General features: G+C 34.3%; 1 protein-coding gene across 2 annotated transcripts in view; it reads right to left on the bottom strand.

Annotated features, from left to right (window-relative positions):
• Positions 1-8065: 8065 nt before the first annotated feature.
• LOC145256368 (HHIP-like protein 2) overlaps positions 8066-25712 on the bottom strand; it is a 207643-nt gene continuing 189996 nt past the window's right edge. The window contains exons 5-8 of one of the 2 annotated variants that reach the window (XM_080115196.1): positions 19254-19386; positions 15602-15744; positions 11992-12073; positions 8066-9994 (exon numbers count right to left, since the gene is read on the bottom strand). In XM_080115196.1, coding sequence (XP_079971322.1) covers positions 9919-9994; positions 11992-12073; positions 15602-15744; positions 19254-19386 — 434 coding nt within the window. In that variant the 3' untranslated portion in view covers positions 8066-9918. The remainder of the gene's footprint in view (positions 9995-11991; positions 12074-15601; positions 15745-19253; positions 19387-25712) is intronic. The other variant, XM_080115203.1, reaches the window with a different exon arrangement.

The raw sequence follows: 25712 nt of genomic DNA, 5'->3' as shown, positions 1-25712 counted from the left end.
TAAATTAAAAAAAAACTAAATCATTTACTGATAACTTCTCACTTTTACAAATATTTTTTAATTTACATGCGCGGATGAACAAATTGTTGAATAGTGCGAAAACAAAACGTTTTTGTAATAAACTTCGGGATAATTTTTTTGGTAAATATTTACATTTAGGTCCACCTCCATAATTTTCTTTTTTAAATGACGACTTTTATTGATAAATAAATTTACTTCTCCGCAACTTTTATTGATAAATAAATCTACTTCTCTGCCACGGGCACTGAACCCCTCTTTTTTTTAATAGTATTTTCGGGTGGTATGCTGACAACAAATATCAGTTAAATTTTGCAAATAGCTCCCCCCCCTCCAAAAGTGGTATTTATTCCAGAAGCTGTTCTTAAGATGAGGAGATTGGTGGGGAGTGATTATAAAGTGGACCTAATCTAAAAAAAACAAACAAAAAAAACAAGTTTTTTATGCGCACATAAGCAACTATTTTTTTATTAACTTTTTTTTACTTTTTTATTTAAAAATTAGTAAATTTCAATGAATACAATAATAAATCATTTATCATTACGATGTGTTTTTGGTTTTGTGTTGAATGAAACTTTTTTTTTTCATTACAACAATAATGAACCAATTTAAATCTTCCGGCATGCGTTTAAGGGTTACGAAATTATCAATAAATCGTTTAGTTACTAAGCCAACGTCAATAAATAAAAAAATGTTACGTGCGCATACATTAGCCTTGACTATGGGGGGGGGCTAAGGGAGCGACCATTAAATAATTATGCTGGTCGACATGGAACTCAACGCCCAAGGAGTACCTAAAGTTGCACTTATGTTATCGTGCTATTTTTTAAAATAGTATTTTCATGTTAAATTCAAATTTTACAACATGTTTTTCTTTTATTAATTTTTTTTTTTTTTTTTTTTATACAAAGGCACCACCACATTATCAAGGCCCAGAGGCCACTCAAGGATAAGGGTTAAAGAGTGTACAGTAGAAATTGGTCAATATAGTAATCATTAGTAATGAAAATTTGGTAAATTTAATAACTTATATGGAACGGCTCATCAAGAACTTATTTACTTTAGACTTGAACACAACCATATTGTAGTCAGCCGGAAAGCAGGAAAACGGAAGACAATTCCACAGGCGTGCAGTTCTAAGAAAGAAGCTTTGTTCATGGAATCTACGTTTAGGTTTAGGCACAGATAAAGAGTGGGGGAAATTATTGATAGTGTTTACAGCTAGACGAGTGTTTCTTGTGAAAGTTTGGCGAGGGGGGACCATAGATTGAAGCTCAGTTGAACACTTTCCATGAAAATAACGATACATCAGAGACAAACTCGCAACATCTCTTCTGTGAGATAGAGGTTGCAAGGAGGAGAAAAGGACATCTCCTACGAGGCTACGAAGTCTATTTTGAACTCTATCAAGGCAGGACAAGTCCTTTCTAGCAGCTCCTGCCCAGATGTGGCAACAGTATTCCATCCTTGGACGTACCTGGCTCTTATATAGATAGAGAATAGCATCAGCAGTGAGATATCTACTGGATCGATAGAAAGATCCCACCATTTTTCCAGCGGCCTTGGCAACAGATTTGATATATGTGTTCCATTTAAGATCAGGAGTAATGGTCAAGCCCAGAAGCTTGTCAAAACTTGAGGCCTCCTGAAGACGAGAGCCATTCATTTCAATTGATGACAAATGTGGATTAGAATGTTGATGATGTAAAGAGAGAAGCTTGGTTTTAGATGCATTAAAAGTAACCAGCCACTCCTTTCCCCATTGTACTACGTACTCAAGATCAGAAGAGAGAGAATTGGAGAGAACTTGGTCGTTTACTGTCTTAGATGTGGTACCATAAATGGTAGTGTCGTCAGCATAAATGTCTACAAATGATGTAAGGATATGATTTGGAAGATCATTAATGTAGATCAGGAAAAGAGTTGGGCCCAGGATGGATCCCTGAGGGACACCGGCATTAATACTGTGAGTTTCTGATTTTTGCCCCTCAACTACTACTCTTATGAACCTATCAGAAAGAAATGATTTAATAATTGAGAAGACTTTTCCAGCTATACCATAGCTAGCGATCTTATGAAGTAAACCTTTATGCCATACCCTATCAAAGGCTTTAGATATGTCAAGAGCAATTGCCCTAGAAAGATTGCCACCGTCGAGAGATTTGCTAATCCTATGCGATATAACTGTAAGGACATCTGCTGTAGATCTAGTAGAACGGAAACCATATTGAGTGTCACTAAGAAGGTTATTTTTGTTGAGATGTTTGATTACTTCTGTATTTAACACAGATTCTAGCAACTTACTCATGACGCACAGGAGACTTATTGGCCTGTACTGAGAGGGGGATGAGCGAACACCTGAATTCTTAAATATAGGGCATACTGATGAGATTTTCCAGGGAGATGGGAAACTATTCTCCTTAAGACAACGTTTAAACAGTTTTGTAAGTATGAGCGCTAGTTCAGGTTGAAGTTTTTTGAGTACTATAATTGGAATACCATCAGGGCCAGTTGCTTTACTCGAATCAAGGTTTTTGATTAGCTTGGCAACATCACGTACAGATATACGTATATCACATAGCGTGTTTTCTGATACAGGAGGAAATATTGGGGGTTGGCGGTCTTGGTCGCAAAGGGTAGAATTAGCTGCAAAGTTCTTGACAAAGAGTTTGGCTTTGTCTGATGCTGACGAGATTGCCTCAGGTCCATTGATAATAGTTGGGATGGAGCACACGCTTCTGTTCAGGATTCTGTTTGCTATTTGCCAAAACTGGTGGGAACCAAGCCGCTGCTCAGCTACTTTGGACTTAACAGATTGAGCATACAACTCTCTTGCGTTCCTTATTACTTTCTTACAATGGTTGCTGGCAGTCCTGAAAACGGCTTTAGTTTCCATACATCTATTACGTTTAAAGCAGTGGAAAAAGTGATTTCTGTGCGCAATGGCAGCAGCACATTCTGGAGAGAACCATGGCTGGCTGTTAGGTTTTTGCTGAAACTTTTTAGAGGGTATGAAATGGTCTATACCTACAATTAACCATTCAGTTAGGTCTAATACTATAGAGGACACATCCTTTTTAAACATGGAATGCAGAGGTAGATCAGATATAAATGTACGGAAGCTATCCCAGTCAGCCTTAGTGTATCGATATACTGTACGATGAAGAGGTACGTCTGGGGACTTATTACATTTCATTTTTATCTTAATTGATACAACAGAGTGGTCGGAAGATCCAAGAGGCGACAGAACAGAAACTGAACATAGTTCAGGGCAAGTTGTGAGAAAAAGGTCTAGTAGGCTCGCATACTGGCCGTCATTATCGGGCACACGGGTAGGTTCCTGAACAATCTGAGTGAGGTCATAGGCAATGGAGAAATCATGACAGAACCTCCCCTCATCATCAGTCTTGTTTGAGTGGGTCAACCATTCGACGTTGTGAACATTGAAGTCTCCACATACGTGAATGTTAGCTGAAGGATAAGTAGAAAGGACTTGGTCAATTTTCTCAGATATGCTTTGAAAGATAGTAACTCCGCTGTTGTGGGGGCGATAGAGAGTAAATATAAATGCAGTAGTGTGAGCTAAAGCAAGCCGGAAGCACATATAGGGTAAGTTAGGATCCACATGGAAAGCTATCTTTAATATAGGCACATATTCCATGCCCATGGCGATCTTGGGGGTCAGATTTAGAAGTTAAGTTAGAGTATCCTGTAATTGCAAACTCATCTAGGGAAATAGTCTGTCCAATGCCAGTTTCACTTAAAAATAAAAGGTCTGGTTTAGTCTCCTGTAATTGGGTTTCAACCTCTGGAAGGTTAGAACGAAGACCCCTGATGTTGGAGAAGGAGACATGGTAGTAGGGGTCTACGTTGGAAGTTGGAGTACCGGGTTTAATCGTGTATTTTTTCTTGAAACTTGTCATGATGAAATTTTGGAATTTGTGGACTAGGTCGACAGATTTACTTAGAGCAGGACAGAGAGGGGAAACTAAGAGAGAAAAAGAAACGAAGAATTTTTTTTTTTTTTGTAGCACATGATAAGGTAAAGCCGTAACAATTACCCACTAGTATGGCATCGAGAGGCCCCACCAGAAGCTACTGCATGGTCCAGATTCCATTCACCAAATGGCACTACAGCAGCCCCAGTACTTTGCACCTGCTGATAGGACAGCCTCCTTAGTGGTTAATCCAAGGTTCGGGTCCCTGACTATCAGGCGGATAACGTCAGCCCAGACAAAACGTTTACCTCCAGCACCCTTACTAGTGACATGGCTACAAGGATAGACATAGAAACAGAAAATTTCCACCAACTCTGCCAACTGTTCGCGCAATAATACTGCCAACCTAGAAAACAGCTTTTTCTTCTCCCTTTGTCAGAAAAATCACTCATTTAAAAAATGAGGACTGAGGGACAAATAAGAAAAAGCGAGAGTAACAGGAGCTGCCGATAACGCATCCACAATGCGTTTTCTACTCTCCATTAAAAAAAAAAACAAAAAAACAAACAAAAAAAACAAACTATTAAGTATTGTACTTAATAAAAGTCCAACTGACGTGTTTAAGGGAAAGTATGGTGATAGATTCCCCTCTCACGAACTAAAAATGAGTACAATTAGGTAATCTATTTTTGCAATCAACTCGGTAGATAAATAAATATTTATGGACGAGAAAAAAAAAGCTAGCATTTAATACAACAGAAATACATAAGTTGTTAAGTGAAAGTAAAGATAACCCGGTCGGTTTCTAATGTGAGGAAAATATAGCCCCCCCCCCAAAAAAGGGGTACTCTGGATAATAACAAAACATTAAAATTGCCTCAGTCTCGAAAGATTTCTTCTCTATTGAACGAGGAAACAAACGGTGAAGTGTAGTTCACCTTCTGTTTCTCTCCCCCTCTCTCTTCCTCTCTTAATATCTCTCTCTATCCATCTCTCCCTTTCCCTCTCTCAATCTATCTTTCTCTCTATATCACCCTCTCCATCTCTCTTTGAGCCCCTTTCTCTCTCTAACTCCCTCTATCTCGCTCCTTTTCTCTGTCTCATCTCTCTCTGTTTCTAACTCTCCCTCTCTCTCTGTTTATCTATCAATCCCTTTATCTCTCTATCTCCTTCTCTTTCTCTATTTTCCTCTCACTTTCTCTTTTCTATCTATATATCTTCCTCTCTATCTGTCCATCTCTAATCCCTCATCCTATTTTAGTCTCCTAAATTAATTACAGTGAATACGGCATTGTCAAAACATAGATAAATCCTATTTTAGTCACCTAATTTACTGACTGTGAGAATAGAAGTTATTTGGAAATTACTGCTACCTTGAACAGCACTAGAAGTAACTGGTAAAACCTTTCTAATTAAATTGATTTTGGCAACCATTTGGTAACAAAATGACATAGCCTTAGTCCTTGCTGCATGAGGAATACCTGCGACCTTGCTGCCAAGTAGAAGAATTATTTATTCTACTTTAAAACATTCAATTTTTCAAAAATCTCATATTCGACATCTCCAAAACATCCAATATGGGGAAAAATATTGCAGAAATGCAAACTTATAGTTTAGGATGAATGCACAATGGTACGCAAAAAATCACTTGAGGCTCTTGGTCGATCCTTGCAAGATTTGCGTGGCAATGTCAGACCATTTGGGAATGCAGTAATATTACTTGCAGGAGATTTCAGACAAATGTTACCTGTTATTTTTCAATCAACACCAGCAGATGAAATAAATGCTTGCATCAAATACTCTACTTTTTTGTTCCATGTGAAGACATTAAACTTAACTCAAAATATGCATGTCCAGTTGCTGACTGTTCGATCCGCACAAAAACCTTTGCATCACTTGTGGGAAATTGGGTACGAAAAAGTGCCAGCTGATCAGAGTTAAGGGCAAAATTCTTTGACTTTTAACTTCTGTAATTTCTGTAATTTTATTTCATCAAAAGAATAGTTAGTTTAAAATGTTTTTGCAGATATTCAAATTATAAGAATTCCATTTGACTGAGTGAATGAGCTATTCTTGCAGGTCAATGCAAAGATGCCCATGAACTTAATTCAATGTAAAATTCCAAGTGAGGTAGTCAAATACAACTCCATCGACACTGTTGTGAAAGCAGATAAAGTGGTTAATTATCCAACAGCTATATTTGCCAGGGATGCCACCGCATGTATTGCAACTGAAATTTGGTGTACTAATTATCATGTTGTGAAATATAAACCAATCCAAGCTTTGCAATGGCACATAGCTTGCAGTAAAAAAAAAATTAACAAACAATATCATAGAAACAACAATCTTAACAGGACCTTTCACAGATGAATATATCTTTATTCCATGCATTCCTATGATTCCACCGGATACATCATTACACTTTAAGAAATTGAACTTTCCAATTTTATTGTCATTTGCAATAACCATCAACAAAGCACAGGGAACAATTTTTACAATTGTGGGCCTTACAGTTACACACTGACTGTTTTTTCACGTGGACAATTTATGTTACATATTCAAGAGTCACCAAACCGGAAAATGTCTATATCAGCTAAGAAAATGGAACAACAAAAACTGTGTACCCATGCAAAATGGAAAATTAAACCTATAAGAAACATGCTTTTTCTCATTTTGGAACTTTTTCCATTGCGCCGATTTGAGCCACAGCAACGCGTGGCAGGGTACAGCTAGTATATATATATATGTATGTATGTAGCTATTTAATAATTATTATAGTACATAATCATGCAGCCCCTTTAACAAACTTGTTTCCCGTCGTTGAGCACTTTCATTTAAAATAAGTCGGTCAACTTAGCTCATATGCGCAGATCGTCGTATATTGATTAGATCACTCTGACTGACGTTAAAAGCATTTAAAAAGAATAAATATTTAAATCTCAACTGTATTTCTCGTGCTTGACGGTAGCCGAACGGATTGGATCCTTGCTAATGAAGCCAGACATGACTTCTGTTACTATACTCATTATACATGTTATATCGCATACCTCTCCATATTTACATGAATAAACCAACAGGAGCAGCGACACTAACTTTTCATGTACACACATCAATAGAATAGCTCGCACATCACTTCAACAAAGAAAACCGCCAGAGAAGGCCGTACACCAAAAGAAAAACCAAAATGCAAGACACAAACATCGCAGTAAACGCAACTCCTGCAGCATATAAACACGAATATCTATTTCACGAAACACTGCAACAATACAACACCGACTCGATTACATTCACAACTTTCTTAGCTTTAAATCGATATAACACATGCATACATACATCAAAGAAACGATTCTCTACAACACATTAAATCACGAAAAACAAACACAATTAAAAAGCAAAACGCAAACCAGTGATCAAAACTATCTTTGCCTTCACCTACGTCCGCGTCGTGACTATAAAAGCGTCAGCCTTCTCGACAAACAGGCAGATAGACCCATGTGAGCCGAGTTGTGAACTTCACTCCGTTCAACAGCCAGTAGCAGTTAACCCCTTGCTACTACGCACAGCAAGCACCGCCGCCGCCATCTCACCCGTGATTCTAATACAAGCCCCGAAGACTACCCTCCTAACGACACCAGCTATTAAGGATCGCCGCACGTGCTAAGCCACATTCCTGCCATCACCGCCCTCACCCAGCCGGACCAATTTAAATCGCCGCCGAGTCATATCAACCTCCGACCAGCTTTCATACCGACGCGCCACCACCGCCACTGCCGCCGTTAAGATATTCTGACACGCCAAACAGTTCGTTTCACGATCGTTTAAACTTTAAATAAACGTTTAAACTTAACCCCTTTCGTTTGTCAATTTCTTGCTTTCCATTGCTCAGTTTTGTATATAACAATGTGTTGCATATTCACACCCCTTCTAAATTGCTTCTTACATACAGGAAACGTGATTTTGAAGCATTTAAATTGGCGCATAAAAAGTGATTCCTAGAATTAAATTCAAAATCAAGTATTATGGTGTCATTTGCTCACCGTACAAATCTCGATTTTGTCTAAAATATGTATCTGTACAACAAACAATATTGCACTTATAAAAAAATAACGTATTTTTGAATAATTTTTTAATTTTTTTTTATTTATTTCAATTTTACTTGTTTAATCGTCTGAAGCAAGTAACAATTTCTGATGCCAAAATTCCATTTGAAAAAACAAAAAGTTCAATTTACATTTGACACATTTAAGTTGAATTGTAAATCGATGCTTATTTAATCTCATTCTTTTGTTGAACTAAACATATTCACATCACTACCTAGCTTATTTATTTGGATTGATTTAAGTAGAATTAAGTACATGTTTAATCTCGTATAACTACCTTCATTTAAAAATGCGTTTGATAAGTGATGTGCAAGTTTTTATGTTGACAACAAGTTAGGCATGCTTGGAATGAAAACAAATTTTCGCCTCAAATTGATTAAATAACAAATTAGAAACTTGGGACAGTTCAGAGAATCAAAATAGCGAATAACAATTTTTGTTCTTTTCTATAAAAGATTCTCTGATAAATAATTTTGTCTAAGAATAAAAAGGCACTATGATAATAAACTTTATTCTAAGTATAAATTACTTATGAAATGACAGTTTAAAAGCTTTGTAAAACAAAGTATCTCCCTTGATGATTTTTATTCTGAGGTGGTTATTTAAAAATGATTAATATTAGCAATCGTCTGGCCTGGAATAAATTATTCTTGAATAAATTCGAGCTAAGAACGTAATCATCTTGCTAATAACACTGCATAACATTAACAAATAAGAATTGGTTAACCAGAAGCAAAATTTTATTTGTCAGCTTAAATGCTATTTGGGTCTGACTTGGAAAGACAAGATAATTTTGCATGTTAGAAATAATCCGACTTACACTTTCTGTAACTGTAGCTTTGCTTACAATTTAAATAATCGATGTCAAAAAAAAAAGTGATTCTTGATTTTAGAATGTAATCTTATTTGGTCCAACCATTCCTATTATTCGTCTGATAATGGCATCAAAAGTTGATAACATTTCTTTTTTCACACATGACGAATGTTTCGTGCTGTTTTCTCACAACTCGAAATCGTTTAGTAATCAGAAAAGCATGTTCGTTGTCACTTTCAACAACTGACTATCAGCTTTGTTTTCGTTTTGCTTTAGAGATGTCTGCTTGTTCCATATTTTTTATTGAAATAAAATATGTCAACGTCAATTGAATAATATTCGGGAATTTCTATTATTTGGATTATTCAGACTACTGTTCTCATTATGGATGTAATTCTCAACGTTTCGGCCAACGTAACCTCTGATCTTTTTTGGGTGTATTTTGTCGAATTCGAGAATCTGCACGGATTTTCGAACCGAACACTTATTTTATCCATGGATATAGACTACTGTCATTCCATCAACCATGACTGAGTAGAAATCTTAAGTAATTCGCAATTGTATTCTTAGTATCGTCTGCACTGGGGATTAGTAATGATTATTACTTTAGTACTTTATTCGCCAAGAAGTTGAAAGTTCAATCTTCAGTAAAGTCGATATTAAAAATATAATTAAGACTTACATATAGATTCAAGATGCACTCGAAGCAGGCCAGAGGTTACATCGGGCGAATCGTTCTTAGAATAACATTCAAGATGAGAACAATAGTTTGAATATTCAAAATTATCGACCCACCATAAACAAGTTTTGAAAAATAATAGTCGTGGAATGTTTGATAACGTTGTCCATTTTTTTAAGAAGATACAAATAGAGTTTGAATGTGAAACCTTTTTTTATGGCAAAACTTGTAACATATTGGACATTTTTTAGGGCTGTCTCGTTAAGGATGGGCTATTTCTTCGTTTGCCTGATAACGATCAAGTTCTTTTCTTTTCCAATATGACATTTTAATAGAAGAACAAAAAGTCAGAGTTGGTTTTGTTTAGTGTCACGCTACAACGTTCAGGACGACTCCAGAGCCAAGAAGGGTAGACAACGTGACAAAGAGACGCTGGCTGTGGTTTCTAAAAGTAAATAACACAAGAGAAAAAGCAATAAATGATTTTAAAATGTCTGTTGAAATTGTATGAATACTAATAATGGGGAAGTTGGTATTTTATGGGGAAACTAGTTTTATCAATGCTATATTAACGAGATCATAGAAAGACAAACAGACACAAGTTCAAAATTCAACAAATACTAGCAAGGCTACTTGGCATTAGCCGGAACCATAAAATCAAAATAGAAAAAATAAAAAAGTGTGCAACATCTTACTATGAAAACTTCCATCTCTTTGCCTCTCTGCCTTTTTCTTCCTTCTTCACTCCCCACCCAGCCAGTCAATTCCTCCGCCCAGTCAATTCCTCACCATTGAAAATGATAAGTTCCTCACCTCTCCTTAATAACATGGAAAATAGCCGAAAAGCTGACACCATGATAAAACCTGGTCTAATTGACCCTCACAGAATGAATTTTCACGACGTTTTGGCCAACTAAATTTTGGATAAGTCCAGACAATTTTTTGATGGTTCGTTTTGTATCTTTTCACTTTTAGCTGAACATGTAAACATACAAACACACTGACTACTGGCTACTGGGTCATAATTTCCGTAAATTACGAAGATTTGAGAAAAAAAGAGTAAAAAATAAATATGTCAGGGGGTGTGAGTTCCGTTATAGAAACGTTGATTTAATTTGAATAAAACAACAAATAAACAAATATTACACAATAAACAAATAAACAAAATAAACAAATATTTTATTTGTTTGAAATTTATAAATTTCAAACAAATAAAATATTTGTTTATTTTCGTAATATTGCCTTGTGATTTGGCTTTCAAGCACACCTGATGTGTATTTTATTGTTTTTCTGTTTTGATGATAGTCGAATGGTTTGGCATGCATAGATGTAGGTACAGACGCAGAGGAAACAACCCCTGTTCATCCTATTCAATTATATTATTTGTTATTGGGGCTCACTGAAAATATAATTATTTACACAAACATATCTTTTGTATTTGGTCCACATGAAAGGACATCATGCTATTCTCTTCATCGTTGCTGGACAAGACCGTTCACTTCCCTTTTCAAAAGTTTTGAACTACAACATCATCTAGTTGGAGTTGTGCTAAGTAACTCCTAGGGAATCATTTGTCAAATGATTCCCTAGGAGTTACTTTAGCACCACGTTTTGACCACAGTGTATCATGACAGGCACTTTAGATCCACCAAGTCAATGACGCTGTAAAGAACAGCGATTTTGTTCTCCTTTAAGCTCCAAGAACATTTAGAAAATGAAAACAGCATCAACTGACGACGAAAGTCGTTTTCTCGGCCTTTATTCTTTGTTTTTACCCCATTCCACGATTCTCACTAATGAAATAATTTCATATAAACGTATTTATTTGCAATAAAAGTTTTTTTTTTAACGATTTTGGAAATTTTAAGTAGGACAGCCCTAGAATCCTAGAGTAAATGTGGTATTATGGTGACTGGTGATTCTAGTTAAGAGTAAGATAGATATTTTCTAGTCATGGTGACAAAAGATTGACCAACAATATCCATTGTCTCACACTTTTGAATGGCCTTGTACCTATTTTTTCAAATGTTAAAATGTAATTTTTTCATATTTTGTGTAGTAAATATTTCAAAATATTTTGTCTTTTGTCAATGAGGGAAAGATCCTTCCAGATTAAGGCAATTTCAATTTTTATTCTAATTTAGAGTGACCATTTTCGGGCCTGGATTTTGCCTACATTAAAACATACCTTGTGTCTAACTCTGCCCTCGTGGGTAAGCAAGTAAATCTGGACTAGAGTAGTTCTTAATTAAAACCATCACGCCCATCTCATGTCGTTCATACCAATTCTTACACCTCTCTCACACACGGGGCTTTCTTGGCCTAACACCAAACCACAGCACACCAGACACTTTAGAACCAATCAATTTGAAACTTATTTTTCACATGTTTACCCTCTCATGCACAAGAATTTTCTCTTGAAACACACAACAAAAAGGTTACCTAATTTGTGACGTCAGACGAAAAACACCTCCCGTAGATTTTGTCCCGGATAAATCTGTTGTGACCAAGAGGTAGAGTTCTCCTGAAAATAACCAAGATTTGTTTTTTTACAGAGGATTTTGTTAGAATACACTCCACACTTTTCATATAGTAATATGCGATCTGTTATTGTGGCATAATATTTTGTTTTACATAGTATTGTGATATCTTCCATAATATCTCAACTGCAATAATACAGTTTACTGCAATGCTTCAATTTTGATAAACCGTTTAGTACAATATTTTAATTGTAATATAACGTGTACCACCATTTTGACATTCAACCATGCGATCTACCATGACATTTTAATTATAGTATGTCGTCTGTCACAATAACAATGAAAACACCTTATGAACAATAATGAACTGATATTTATCTATTTGCGGACTATTATCATCTTGTTTTCACAACATTTCGGCAAATATGCCTCTCGATTTCGTCAGATTCGGGACTCGTGGTGCAGTGGATAGAAACGTTGAATCTCTGCAGTTCAAGGTGAGCATTGTCTAAAGATAGTGGTATTAATACTACCCAAAGCCGGCCAGAGTATTAGTTGGCCAAAACGTGGTTGATGCCATTTGATCCATGACTGGGACTTAGGTTGCTGGACACCAGAACATACTCCACACGCCGGTGGGTCATGTATGCCACAGTTGACAGGGCCTAAGCTCCTCTGGAGGTTTCTGTCAGGGTTACATCACCCTTAGCCTTTGGTAAAAAGAACATTGACCTACAAAGCAGTGGAGGTTCAGTTATTCGGCGCAGGGTACTCGCTGTTCATCAGAGCCCCGTCTGCGTGGCAGTGGTCATGACGTGCACGTGGGATTCATTTGTCTGGGAGAAACACAGTATTACGCTAAGACATCTGTGTGCTTTTAACACTCGTCCACATCGTCTATGTATGTATGTATGCATGTATTTGCATACATACATACATACATACATACATACATACATGCATACATACATACAGAAAACTACCCTCTATGTTTATTCAATATTGCAATGTCTGGTCTGATGCTCTTGTTGTATAAACACTATAAGACGGGAAAATACCGTAACAAGGGCCCGGAAAACATCGTATTCCAAATCGGAACCTGTAAAACCGTATCCTAGGCAACCATGTCTCGGGGTTCTACTGTTTGCATTTTCTAGGACACTTTCACCTTTTCATTTGGTGTTATGGATGACTATCTATGTTCCCAGATATCCAATGTGTCCAGTCAAGTACTACTTCAAACGTAAGCGTGACAAACAGAACGACAGACAGTCTCGTATAAAAATGCTTGGATGTAACTAAAATAAGTTGCGCCCTTTGAAATTGAGCGTTTTGCAATAGAAATACTATTTCAAAATGGAGAACAGACTGACGAACAAAGCCTCTTACACTAATTCAAGGACGCATCTAAAACAGGTATGTTCTCATTATATGCATTATTGTTTTATACTGAAAATAATTTGATTGTAGTTGTTTTTATTGAACTCATATAAAATGTTACTGCATTTAAAAAAGACACTAGGGTCACGCCTCTTTTAAAATCTCCATTTGTAACGATGCCTCTCATGGACCAGGAAAAGAACACAGTACGCTTAGTGGAACTAAAGTGGCCAAGGAGCCGCATGCGTTTGAATAAATTGCTCTCTTTTTCTCCTGGCTTTCATACGAACAAAACTGTCCGATCTGGCTCCTGACTGCTCCTATAGACGTTCAGCACGTATAGAAAAGTCATAAGGAGATACAGAACAACAGCCACCATTAAGCCATTTTATCATCAGCCAAATATCTTCATAAAATTATATGAAAATACTTAAAAAGAACGTTATTTAAACGAAATTATAGACATAGTTCTGCATTACAAATTATTTGCAACAATATATCCCTTTTCTCTCTTTGTTTCCGGTATATATTATAGGAAAGTGCTTCAATTTCATCAGTTATTTTATGTTTTCTTTCTCCTTGTCATGTCTAACCCTAACCCCATATATTTCTAAAACTACATACTAAATTAAACGAAATCCTGACAACTTTGAGCAATTATAGTAATTGTCTGTATTTTTGAGATGAGGTGTTTTCATTGATTGAGATTGTCGGACTGACTTCCTCATCTTGGTTGTTATTGTCACAACGTTTCGGCCGTTTTGCCCTCCGGCCTTCGTCAGGTGTTTTGTATCGAACTGGGGAACCGTTTGTTAGGAGGTAGAAGAACACCGAAAAGCGGTAACTAAAGGGGAGACGGAAAAATCGGGTATAGCCAACCATGTCTGGATGGAGAGGGGGGACCATCGCCCCCTATGGGATGAAGTAAAAATAATAAACAGAGAGACCCACTGGAAAGTGAGAAAACTTAAAGAAACAGCTCACATGCTCGGACATAACAACCTACTGAGCAAACCAAGCATAGAGCTGAATGCAATTTTGACACCTCTGATAGAGAGAGAAAACCTTGAATAACAACATAGGTTTAACATAAACAAAAACCAACTAAGAATTGTCCTAGTGGCATATGGCCGAGTGGTCCTAGACGTTGTATCAAAGTTTACAGTTACCCAAAGGTGCTGAGTTCAATCCTGAACGAAGACAGTGAAAAAGTAACATTCAAAACAGAGAATCAGCAACTATATCCCAAAGCCTAGCTGGAGTCCGAACACGGTACCCCCGTAATAATAATAAAGGGTTGGGTTCGAGACTCCTAACAAACGGTTCCCCAGTTCGATACAAAACACCTGACGGAGGGCAAAACGGCCGAAACGTTGTGACAATAACAACCAAGATGAGGAAGTCCGACAATCTCAATTTGAGCAATTATCTAAAAATATTTTCAATTATTTTTTTCCATATAACTTTCAGTCGGCACTTTTGGAACAGATGAAGAAAAACATTGTTTTATAACCGAAATGAAGACAGTGCTGTTTTATGATTCACCAACATGGACTCTCAGTAAAAAAAACAAACTTGAAAGTAAGTTAAATGGAACTTGTACTAGAATGCTCCGGGCAGTTTTAAACTTAAACTGGAAAGCACACACAACCATTAACCGTCCGTATGGTCGATCGCCCAGGATCTCTTCAGTAATAAGAGGAAAAGAATGCGATATGCCGGGCATTTGCTAGAGAAGAAAAGATGAGGTCGTCAATGATGTGCTACTGTGAGATCCTAAACACAGAACTTCTAAAGTAGGAAGACCTGTCAAGACATACACAAAATTATTGGCAGAAAACACTTACAACTTAAAGATCTTCCTAAGGTCATGGAATATAGAGACCTGTCGAGGAAAAGAGTCAATTTGGACAATCCGCCCGATACGATATGATTTGCAAATAAATTATCCAAAAGTTCTAATCACTTTTCTAATAAAGAATTCTAAATCCCGTTTTAATTCAATTTTAATGTTAAATTTCGTATATGCATCTTTGTTTTAAATGTCATCTTTTTAAATGTATTTTTCTTTGATAAACTAACACACTTCAGATAAAACATAACATTAAGAGACGAATATGAATAAATACCCCCCCCCCCCAAAAAAAAACAATGTGAATGTTAATGAATTTTCTAAAATGTATCGATTATACCTTTTAAATCTTCTCCAAATGATAAAATGTATTGCATCAAATGACTTCGCTTTTGGGGTTCTTCACACTGAGATGGCGAACAGTAGGGAAGAGCTGCTGCTTTCCAATTATTGTTGGTATTCTCTTGCAATCGAAATAACTCTCTGAAAAATAAACAGACATCATCATCATCATCATCATCATCATCATCATCATCATCATCAACAACAACAGCAATAACAATAATAATAAATGACTGATAAAGAAATAGAAAATCTAAACTAGAAACACAAAAAAAATACTAGCATAGAATGGATGCCTGCAAAGATAAAGATACAAATCTTAACAAAACAAAAGTAATAGAACTTGCGAAAACAATGAAAGTCAGTTTTACTAAAATATGAATGGCGGAAGGACAGAACGACAGAACGACTGGGAAAATATATGGATAAAGGGATACGACAATAACAGAAATTCTGTAAAGCTGAATTTTTTTTAAAGCAAGGCCATGACGGATACATGCATGCTACTTTAAGAAATTCATAAATTTGTATGAAAGGCTAACATAAAAGCAGACAGAGTGGATAACCAAAGGAGGAACTAAATTAATGCAAAAAGATAACGAAAAGGCAATGCCATAGTAAGATATTATTAATAGGTTGGACGAAAAGAAAAACACAAAAAGACTCGCGCATCTGAAGCATAAAACCAGGAAACTAATGACCAGTAACAATGCAATGAAACTGAAGATAAAACTGGGAGAAGAGAAAAATGGGAAGAGATGCAGCAACGTGGACGATTTTATAAGACTGACAAAAAAATTAATACCCAACAAAAAGAAAAAAACAAACAGAAAAACGGATTCGTGACTGAAAACTACACAGAACAAGGCGACTAGAACGAACTCTGTAAAAGCTAACATAGAAAAAAAAAAAAAAACGAGGAAAGCAGTAATATAGACTTTATGAACAAATAGACGAAACGGAAAATCACATCATAAATGAATTTAGTAAAAGAGATACAAAATAATACAAAACATATGATACAACGTGAGAAGAGAGTTCACTCGGAACTATGCAAACACATTCACTTTGAATATGCAGACAAATAATACAGGCATAAACCAGTGAGAATATTAGAAAATGAAACTCACTAAATCATCTGGGACATAGATGTACAAACAGAAAATCTTATTCAAGCAAACAGAACGGATATTGCTATATCGTAAATTTCACCGTCTCAGCAGTTCCAAGAGTGAATGTCAAGAAAGCAGAAAAATGAAGCAGATACACAGAACTTGCCAGAGATGTGGAAATAAAAAACTCATCCAAGTAAGAAGACGATATGGTTACAGGATGGAACGATATCATTGTTGCCCTAGAAAAGACGCCATGATTCCATTTTAGTTTGATGAAAACTGTTTTTTTTTTTTTTTTTTTTTTTGCAGACCATCTACTAGTTAGCCATCTGTTTACAAACTTCAAGATTGATAAGAGCATTCTATCATGTCTGAAAGTGATACAATGTTCAACAAACGATATAGGAGATGCGCCGCTGTACAACTCATGCTCTCTACCGATCCAAGTTATGATAATAGGACCATTGCCAGCACCCTAAAAATGCAAATCCGGACCGTTCAACGCTTGTGGGCACAGCTCAACGAAGTTTCCGGCCACAGTTATGGTCTTTGGTGTTGTTTCAAGTGAGGTCCACATTATGCTACCTCACATCTTCGAAGTCGGCTTGAAAGTCAACACCAAAGTGTACCTGGATATGCTGAAGAGTGTGGCTGCTGGTGCAATCAGGTGGCTGCTGGCAGATTCTGGGTGTAGCAGCAGGACTCTGCGCTGACATACCACAAGTCCAAAGAGAGCCAAGCTTGGCTTCAGAAGGAGTGCTACGACTTTGTACCTTTCTCTCACTTGCCCCCTCCTCCCCCGACCTGAACCTGCTGAACTACTTCGTTTGATTATAAGTCGAGAACATCACCAACATGACCTCAAATAATACTAACACGAGCCTGATCGCTACAGTCTGCTGAGCCCCTGCACTTGTGAAAAAGTCATGCTCTCATTTCTGGACCCGTATCGAAGCAGTGATTGAGGCTGAAGATGTCAGCTTTACTACATGATCTAGTTACCGGAATTTATTTTTTTTTTCAATAAAAGTTTAAAAATAAAACTGTAGTGTTGTTTTCTTGAGGGCGACAAATTTATCGTTCCACCATGTATAATCAATAATAATAATAATAATAATAATAATAATAATAATAATAATAATAATAATCAATAATAATAATAATAATAATAATAATCAATAATAATAATAATAATAATAATAATAATAATCAATAATAATAATAATAATAATAATAATAATAATAATAATAATCAATAATAATAATAATAATAATAATAATAATAATCAACAATAATAATAATAATAATAACAATAATAATAATCAATAATAATAATAATAATAATAATCAACAACAATAATAATAATAATAATAATAATCAATAATAATAATAATAATAATGATAACAATAATAATAATAATAATAATAATCAATAATAATAATAATAATAATAATCAATAATAATAATAGTAATAATCAATAATAATAATAATAATAATAATAATAATGATAACAATAATAATAATAATAATAATCAATAATAATAATAATAATCAATACTAATAATAATCAATAATAATAATAATAATAATAATAATAATAATCAATAATAATAATAATAATAATAATAATAATCAATAATAATAATAATAATAATAATAATAATAATCAATAATAATAATAATAATAATAATAATAATAATCAACAATAATAATAATAATAATAATAATAATAATAACAATAATAATAATCAATAATAATAATAATAATAATAATAATAATAATGATAATAATAATAATAATAATAATAATAATAATCAATAATAATAATAATAATAACAATAATAATAATAACAATAATAATAATAATAACAATAATAATAGCAATAATAATAATAATCAATAATAATAATCAATAATAATAATAATAATAATAATAATAATAATAATGATAACAATAATAATAATAATAATAATAATAATAATAATAATAATAATAATAATAATAATAATAATAATAATAAAACCTACAATATGCATTTATTTAAATTGCCTACACTATTGCCTGTAGGTTGCCGAAAGTTTAAGAGTAATAAATTTAGCTGCTGAAAGCCTTAAACATATCTTCAAGTGAAGATAGCATTGCTCGACGTCAAGGTAATTGAGGCAGAAGATATGATGTTTTTTTTTTTCGTGCGTGTCTGGAAGTTCTGTCTGGCTTGCAAATCCTTTGGAAGTAGTCCTTCAAAAGTTCTGTTTCAATTAATACGCCTTGGAGGCTGGTTGATCTTCGTGCAACCAAATCACATCGTCACTGTTTATGGCTGCTAAGTATGTGCCATATTTAGAAGGAGGTTTTCATACCTCTTGAAATAATATTAGAATGTTATTAAGTACCGTGGATACAACACGATTTGAACTCAATTTAGTCGATTCTTTAGTCCGTAGCGTCATCCATTACATGTTCCCTTATGTCTCCCCATGATGCCACCGCAGAAATAGTATAAATCATGGCGATGAAAGAATACTCACAGGCTTAAAAAGTCGGCGAATATGTATTGTCCATTTAACCACGGTTGCCGTGTTCCTCTGTAGATATAACCACCGATCACAGCTTTTCTTGTCCAGTCATGTTTATAAACGTAAATTGGTAGTACTTCGTTGTCTGAAAAAAAAAAAAAAAAAAAAATCCGAAAACAGTGATTTTAATGCACAAACAAATTAAAAAGTTAATAGAATCTAATTTTCGGCTTTAATCGTTCGTGTATTTAAATTACCAGTTAATAAAATTTTCAACAATGCACATGTGTTAATTGTTGAATTAGTCGTGTACTTGATTAGAAACGAACAAACGCCGGATTTTCAGATAAAATCGATCCGTGAAATGTCATTTGCAGATGAAAGAAGCGAACTAGCAAAGTTGTTGAATAGAAAAGATCCACACGCATAATTAGTTTCCAATCATATCAATTGGGAAAAATGCCTTTGATTTGTTTTGACAATGGCAATCAGCATTTTAAGTTATTTAATGTCCAAACGCAATGCCTATTTTAAATCCATTGTATGCATTAAGTTACTTTTTTATACGTACCTATAGGGAAGGGAGGGGGTCTTGTGGATTTATACCTTCTCAATTGTAATAATACGAAAATCAACTGTTATGTTAGCAGTCATCCTGTACCAGTGGGAGTTGCTTCCCTTTGTTTAACGTGTTTAACGTGTTTAATGTAAACTCTCGCCCAACATAAATAAAATGAAACTCAGCAGTCAGCCATTTTGGTCTCAACCGAGACGCTATGTCTTGTCCTATTTTCCAGATAAAAATATGTAAATAAGTAAAATTCCATACTCAGTATGATCAGTGATGTTACATCACTGATCATACTGAGTACATACAGCACCCTTTTTGTTCTATCAATCCGAGTTATGGGAAAGATGAATTCAACGATTCAACTGTTACCAAACAGTGTCCAGACTTGATGAGAAATTAAGCCTTTGTCAAGTGAACACTTTGGTATATTGCATGAATGCATGGGTGATAAAGCTGAAAAAATTTTCGCCACATTTAAGCTTTCACCCGAGAAAGACCAAAACTGATATATTGAAAACAGAAAAGGTGACTGTTTGCGTGCGAGATGTGGAAGATAGGGGTCTGTTTATAACTTATAATTTAGAATTAGAGTGTAACTCGTTGAAAATCGAGTCAGTCCTTCAGAAGCACTAAAGCAGAAATTAGCATTTGATCAGGAATTCTTGGCATTTATTCTAATGAATTTATTCTAATTTGCAAACAGTATTACGCGTTATTTTAAAAGCAAAGTATGCATACATAAAAATTCAAGCAATCACCGAATAAAAAATAAACAACAAAATAATAGTTAATTAATTAGTTAACTTTAGGACATAGGGTGCCTCTGCTATGTTAATTTGAAAAGAGAATCTCACGGTTAGTACGAGAAATTACGCAACTTTATAAAGATGCACAAACAGATTTACGGTTAGACTATATATATATATATATATATATATATATATATATATATATAAGGAACTCGTTACTGATTGTTGAGCACTTTCAGTTCAATTAAAGCCGGTCAATTTAGCTCTAACGCGCAAATCATCATATAGATTAGACCACTCTGACAGACGTTAAAAAGCATTTAAAAAATAAACGTTTAAATTCAACAGCATTTCTTGCGGTTAACGGTAGCCGAATGGATAAGGGTCTTGCTAATGAAGCCAGAGATGGTTTCTGTCGCCTGGTTCGGATCTATCGACTGGTGTTAATCGTGACACCCCGCACTGATGGTTCCCGAAAGGATGAAACACTAGTGTTTGTAGGTATTTAGTAATTATATATATATATATATATATATATATATATATATATATATATATATATATATATATATATATAACACAAAACAACTACATTCCAAATTCAAAGGTTTTATTTATCCTTTTATTTTTTCTTATTTCAAAATGTCAAAACTTCCATGTTTTTACAGCAACTATTTCGTTACGTAGAACTAATTAGTTATTTATATGTCAATACAAGAATTACTCATCGCAGACTCATCAGAAAGAAAGAAAAAATTGAACACGACATTCGTCAAACCGAAAAAATTATGTAGAATAAAATGACATCGTGTGTTTCGTAATTGTCGCTCTTTTAAAATTTAAGCAAGAACTATTTTTTTTATTTTACTATTCAATAATTTTCCTTGTGGTTTTGATTTACACTAAACATTTATTATTTTATCATTAATATTCCAAACGATTAATGTTTATTTTCTTAAACATGCTAGCTCGAATAATATGTACAATGAATACCTCAGGATTATTTACTACGAAACTAACTTATTACTTTTTAAAGACGAAACTATGATATGCCATATTAATTTACCTATACTCTTACGATTTTTAATTTTTTTAAATTTGTTTTTAGTGCTATGTAATCCGAAGATAAAATACGTATCTATTAAAAACAAAACTCCATTCGAATAAACATATATTGTCTAATGTTTTATAGTGAGTTCACATTAAGAAAGATTTGTTTATTCCAAACTTTACATTTTCTAAAATACAATGTAAGGGACATTACTCCAACAATAGAAATAAACTTAATTATTTCCTTATATCTAAAGTAAATTAACTGATAGATTTTTGCTAAATAAACATTACACGTGCAAATCTATGCACATATATACATATACACATATACACATATACATATAGATAGAAAATATATGTACATACACATACGTAATAATAATCATTATTATTATTATTATTATTATTATTATTATTATTATTATTATTATTATTATTATTATTCGTATTAGTAATCAATAAGTTATTATTTAATTTTATTTTATGAATTTTAACTATGATAATGAAAGATGTAGTACAAATCATGCTAATTATTATATTTGGATTATTTCATTAGACCCGTTTATCTCTGTATTTCAACTTTCACCCCCTCAAAATGTTTTTATAGACGAAACCCAGTACATATAAATCATCGATTTACACTAATACTTTCATTTTAGCGGAAATAAAGTATACCTAGTTCAATGCAAACAATTTTGGACCACCTTTTGTCTTTTATTTAGTAAATTATCCCCAGACATTATTATATATGATCCGAGAGCGCAAAGTTTGCAACGCTCAGATTTACTTGGTATGTATTTTCTAGCACTTCCTAATATAGACCATTTCGATTTGTATACAATGTTATTTTTACATAGTTCCCCTTACCCATTTAGCCAAAGATGCTGTTTTTTTCATAGGTATTTTTAAGGATAATTTATGGCTACGGAATCTATTCTTGAACTGACATTTTGTGAACCATACGTATGTTTTGGTTTTATTATTCCCAATAACTTCACATTTGTATACTATGTCTGAAATAAGGCATTTGCCTTCCAAAGATAATCATTAGTATTCCTGCAGTTACAAAGTGTCTCATCTTCAGTATTCTATATGACGTCTGACCCACATTTCTTAATTTCCTTATCTATTTTTACACTGTTAGAACTTATTATATTTTTCGCTAACTTAGTAGTTGTTAAGAATGAGAATTTAATCGCATTTTAATAAATGGCTATTTCAAAAATGTGATAAATTCCTTTGATTTCTTTTGGATGTGTGCGCTGTAAGGCGGATCGAACCATACCATTTCATAATTTCTATCTCCGGTTATAAAAAAACCCAAAAACAAACAGCACGCCATCTCCATAGAGACCCATCTTATACTTGGTACCTTTCTACCGATTTCTTTAAAAATGTAAAGACTTACCAAGTCTGTTACGCGTGCAGAGTCAGATACCCATAGAAATATCAAATTTTAGGCCCCTATTTATTACTGCACTTAATGTTCGTCTAGCTAATTTTACTGTGTAAATTTCAAGTTAGGTAATATTTGTCTCAACTTTTGTTAGTGCTAAAGCCTTATTATGTGCTATCTTCCGAGGAACTTGATATCAAACATAAATTTATCTTTACTTTTGGGCAGTGCATAAAACCAGCAAAATACCTCTTCAGAATATAACCATAAATTATGAGTTACTTTATGTTTCATTTTTGGCAGTATTATATCTAACATCTTTTACTAATTGATCCTGTGTTTAAAACAAGGAGAGATTACTAATGGTGGGTTCATTATTAAAGTTTGGCTTGTAGACCTTTAATATAATCTTTGGACACTCAATGGTATATATTTCAATATTATGATGTATATCAAATTTAAAACATATATTCAAAGCTGATGAATTTATAGCATATAATCTCTCCAAGATTTTTATCAGTCCATTCATAATTAAATTTTTATGAGTTGTAATGCTATAAATGCTCATAGTTTTGTTAGAACTATTAAATTAGGATCATTACGCATTTTAAAAAAAGGTTTTATTTATTTTATTTATTGTTGAGTTGGAGTATTTGCATTTCTGTTTAATTTTTAAATTTCTAACCATATTAAATAAACACACACACATACATATATATCTATAGTTACATAATAATCTTGAGTTTATATAAATAAATATACACATATCATATGTCCATTAGTATAGTTTAAATTGTTACAAATAACAAGCTCAATATAGTTATGTCTCCGACTTCAGCACATATATGTTGGTAATGTAACATTCATTAAAATGTAACTTACACACACACACACACACACACACACACACACACACACACACACACACACACACACACACACATATATATATATCACCAATTATTGCCAATCACCGTCATAAGTTCCAGTGACTAGTAGTACCCGCCACTGGATGACATTATCTCTGATAGATGACAGTGCACAACAATTGAAAACATGCAATTTCAATTCAGGGCGGTCCAATGGAGCCCGATACTGGTCAATGGCCATACTTACAGAGGAAACTAGTGCCAGCCAATAAACGCAACTAACAGCCTTAAACAAATACTGACTACAACTGCTCGCTAGTGAAGACAGGCAATTTCATATCGGAGTAGTTCAATGGGGGCCAACACTGGTCATAACCGACAGTGAACTTGTAGTGACAGTTGTGAAAGTAGCAAGAGTCCACCAATAAACGCAAACAACCGCCTTAAAACAGCACTAATCGTCAGCGACTATCAGTGCCTACCACAGGCATCCACTATCCATCAGTGCCCAACAATGCTCGACACTTGAAGATAGATCATTTCAGTTCGTAACAGTCCAATGGAAGCCGAACTGATCGTGGCCGCCAGTGACTGCCAGTTGCAAAAGCAGCTAGTGCCCACCAATAAACACCAGTACTAGCAAGTAATCGCACAAAACCACTAGTACTGACAATGACAGTCAGTAGCTTCCACTATCAGTCACTGCCAGACAATACTCGACAGTGGAAGCCAGTTGATTTCATTTTGGCCATGGTCACCAGTTCCCATTATTTTCAGGGCCGACAATGATCCTCACTAACAACCGTAGTTTATTTTTTTCACTGGGGGTGCTTTACCAGATCTGAAGCCAGAGCTTTGTGTCAAACTTCCATCGGGCAATGCCAGTATACGGGTACTGTTAGTATATATATATATATATATATATATATATATATATATATATATATATATATATATATATATATATATATATTACAAACTTATTGTACCCGGCCACACGTTGTTGTGGCTCGGTTTATTTAAACCAAGTATTAGAGTGATTTGTATCACACACACACACACACACACACACACACACACACGCGCGCGCGCGCGCGCGTGCACACACACAACTGTAATAATTTGTTAATACGATTTAAAAAATAGCATGGTAACATAAGTGCATAAGCATCATTTTTATTATTAAAATCTACGAATTATAAATCAAAGATAAAAATAACTTTAGCTTATTGTTCTTTAGCTCTTTTTATACAATGACTACTGCCCGAACGTTAATATTATATATTTAAATAGCTGTACCCAGCTATGCGTTGCTGTGGCTCAGTTTAGTTAAAGCAAGTATTAGAGTGATAAGTATCTTACACACACAAGCACACACAAACACACGCACACACACAAACACGACTGTAATAATCTAAGCATGAATTTGACGCCGTGCGAAAAGCATGTGACATGTATGACGCCATGTTTTAATGTGACGCCATGTTTTAATTTAGTAACTGTTCGTTTATTTATAAGAATTGAATTCCGGAATATGAGAATTTTCAGCGCTCAGCAAATCAGAACAGACGGACTTTGGCAAGCTTGTATCTATAAGCCAAGTATCTTTGAAAAATGTATAATTGGTCCAGATGACAATTGGTAGCAATATTAGGACTAAATAGTTAGAGAGAAAAGTAGTAACTCCTTCCTCTAAAGATGTTACAATTGTGATGGTGTTGCTCGTCGGATGCAATGTAGCATTTTATTATCACAACTGACTCTGCCTATAATGGTGTTCGAAAGTTACATAATATATTAGCTATTAAGTTGGATGAATTGAATTTTTATATG

The sequence above is a fragment of the Euprymna scolopes genome, chromosome 3 (assembly GCF_053919585.1).
Source record: "Euprymna scolopes isolate OS-2025 chromosome 3, ASM5391958v1, whole genome shotgun sequence".
Taxonomy (NCBI): domain Eukaryota; kingdom Metazoa; phylum Mollusca; class Cephalopoda; order Sepiida; family Sepiolidae; genus Euprymna; species Euprymna scolopes.
This window is presented reverse-complemented; position numbering and strand designations above follow the sequence as displayed.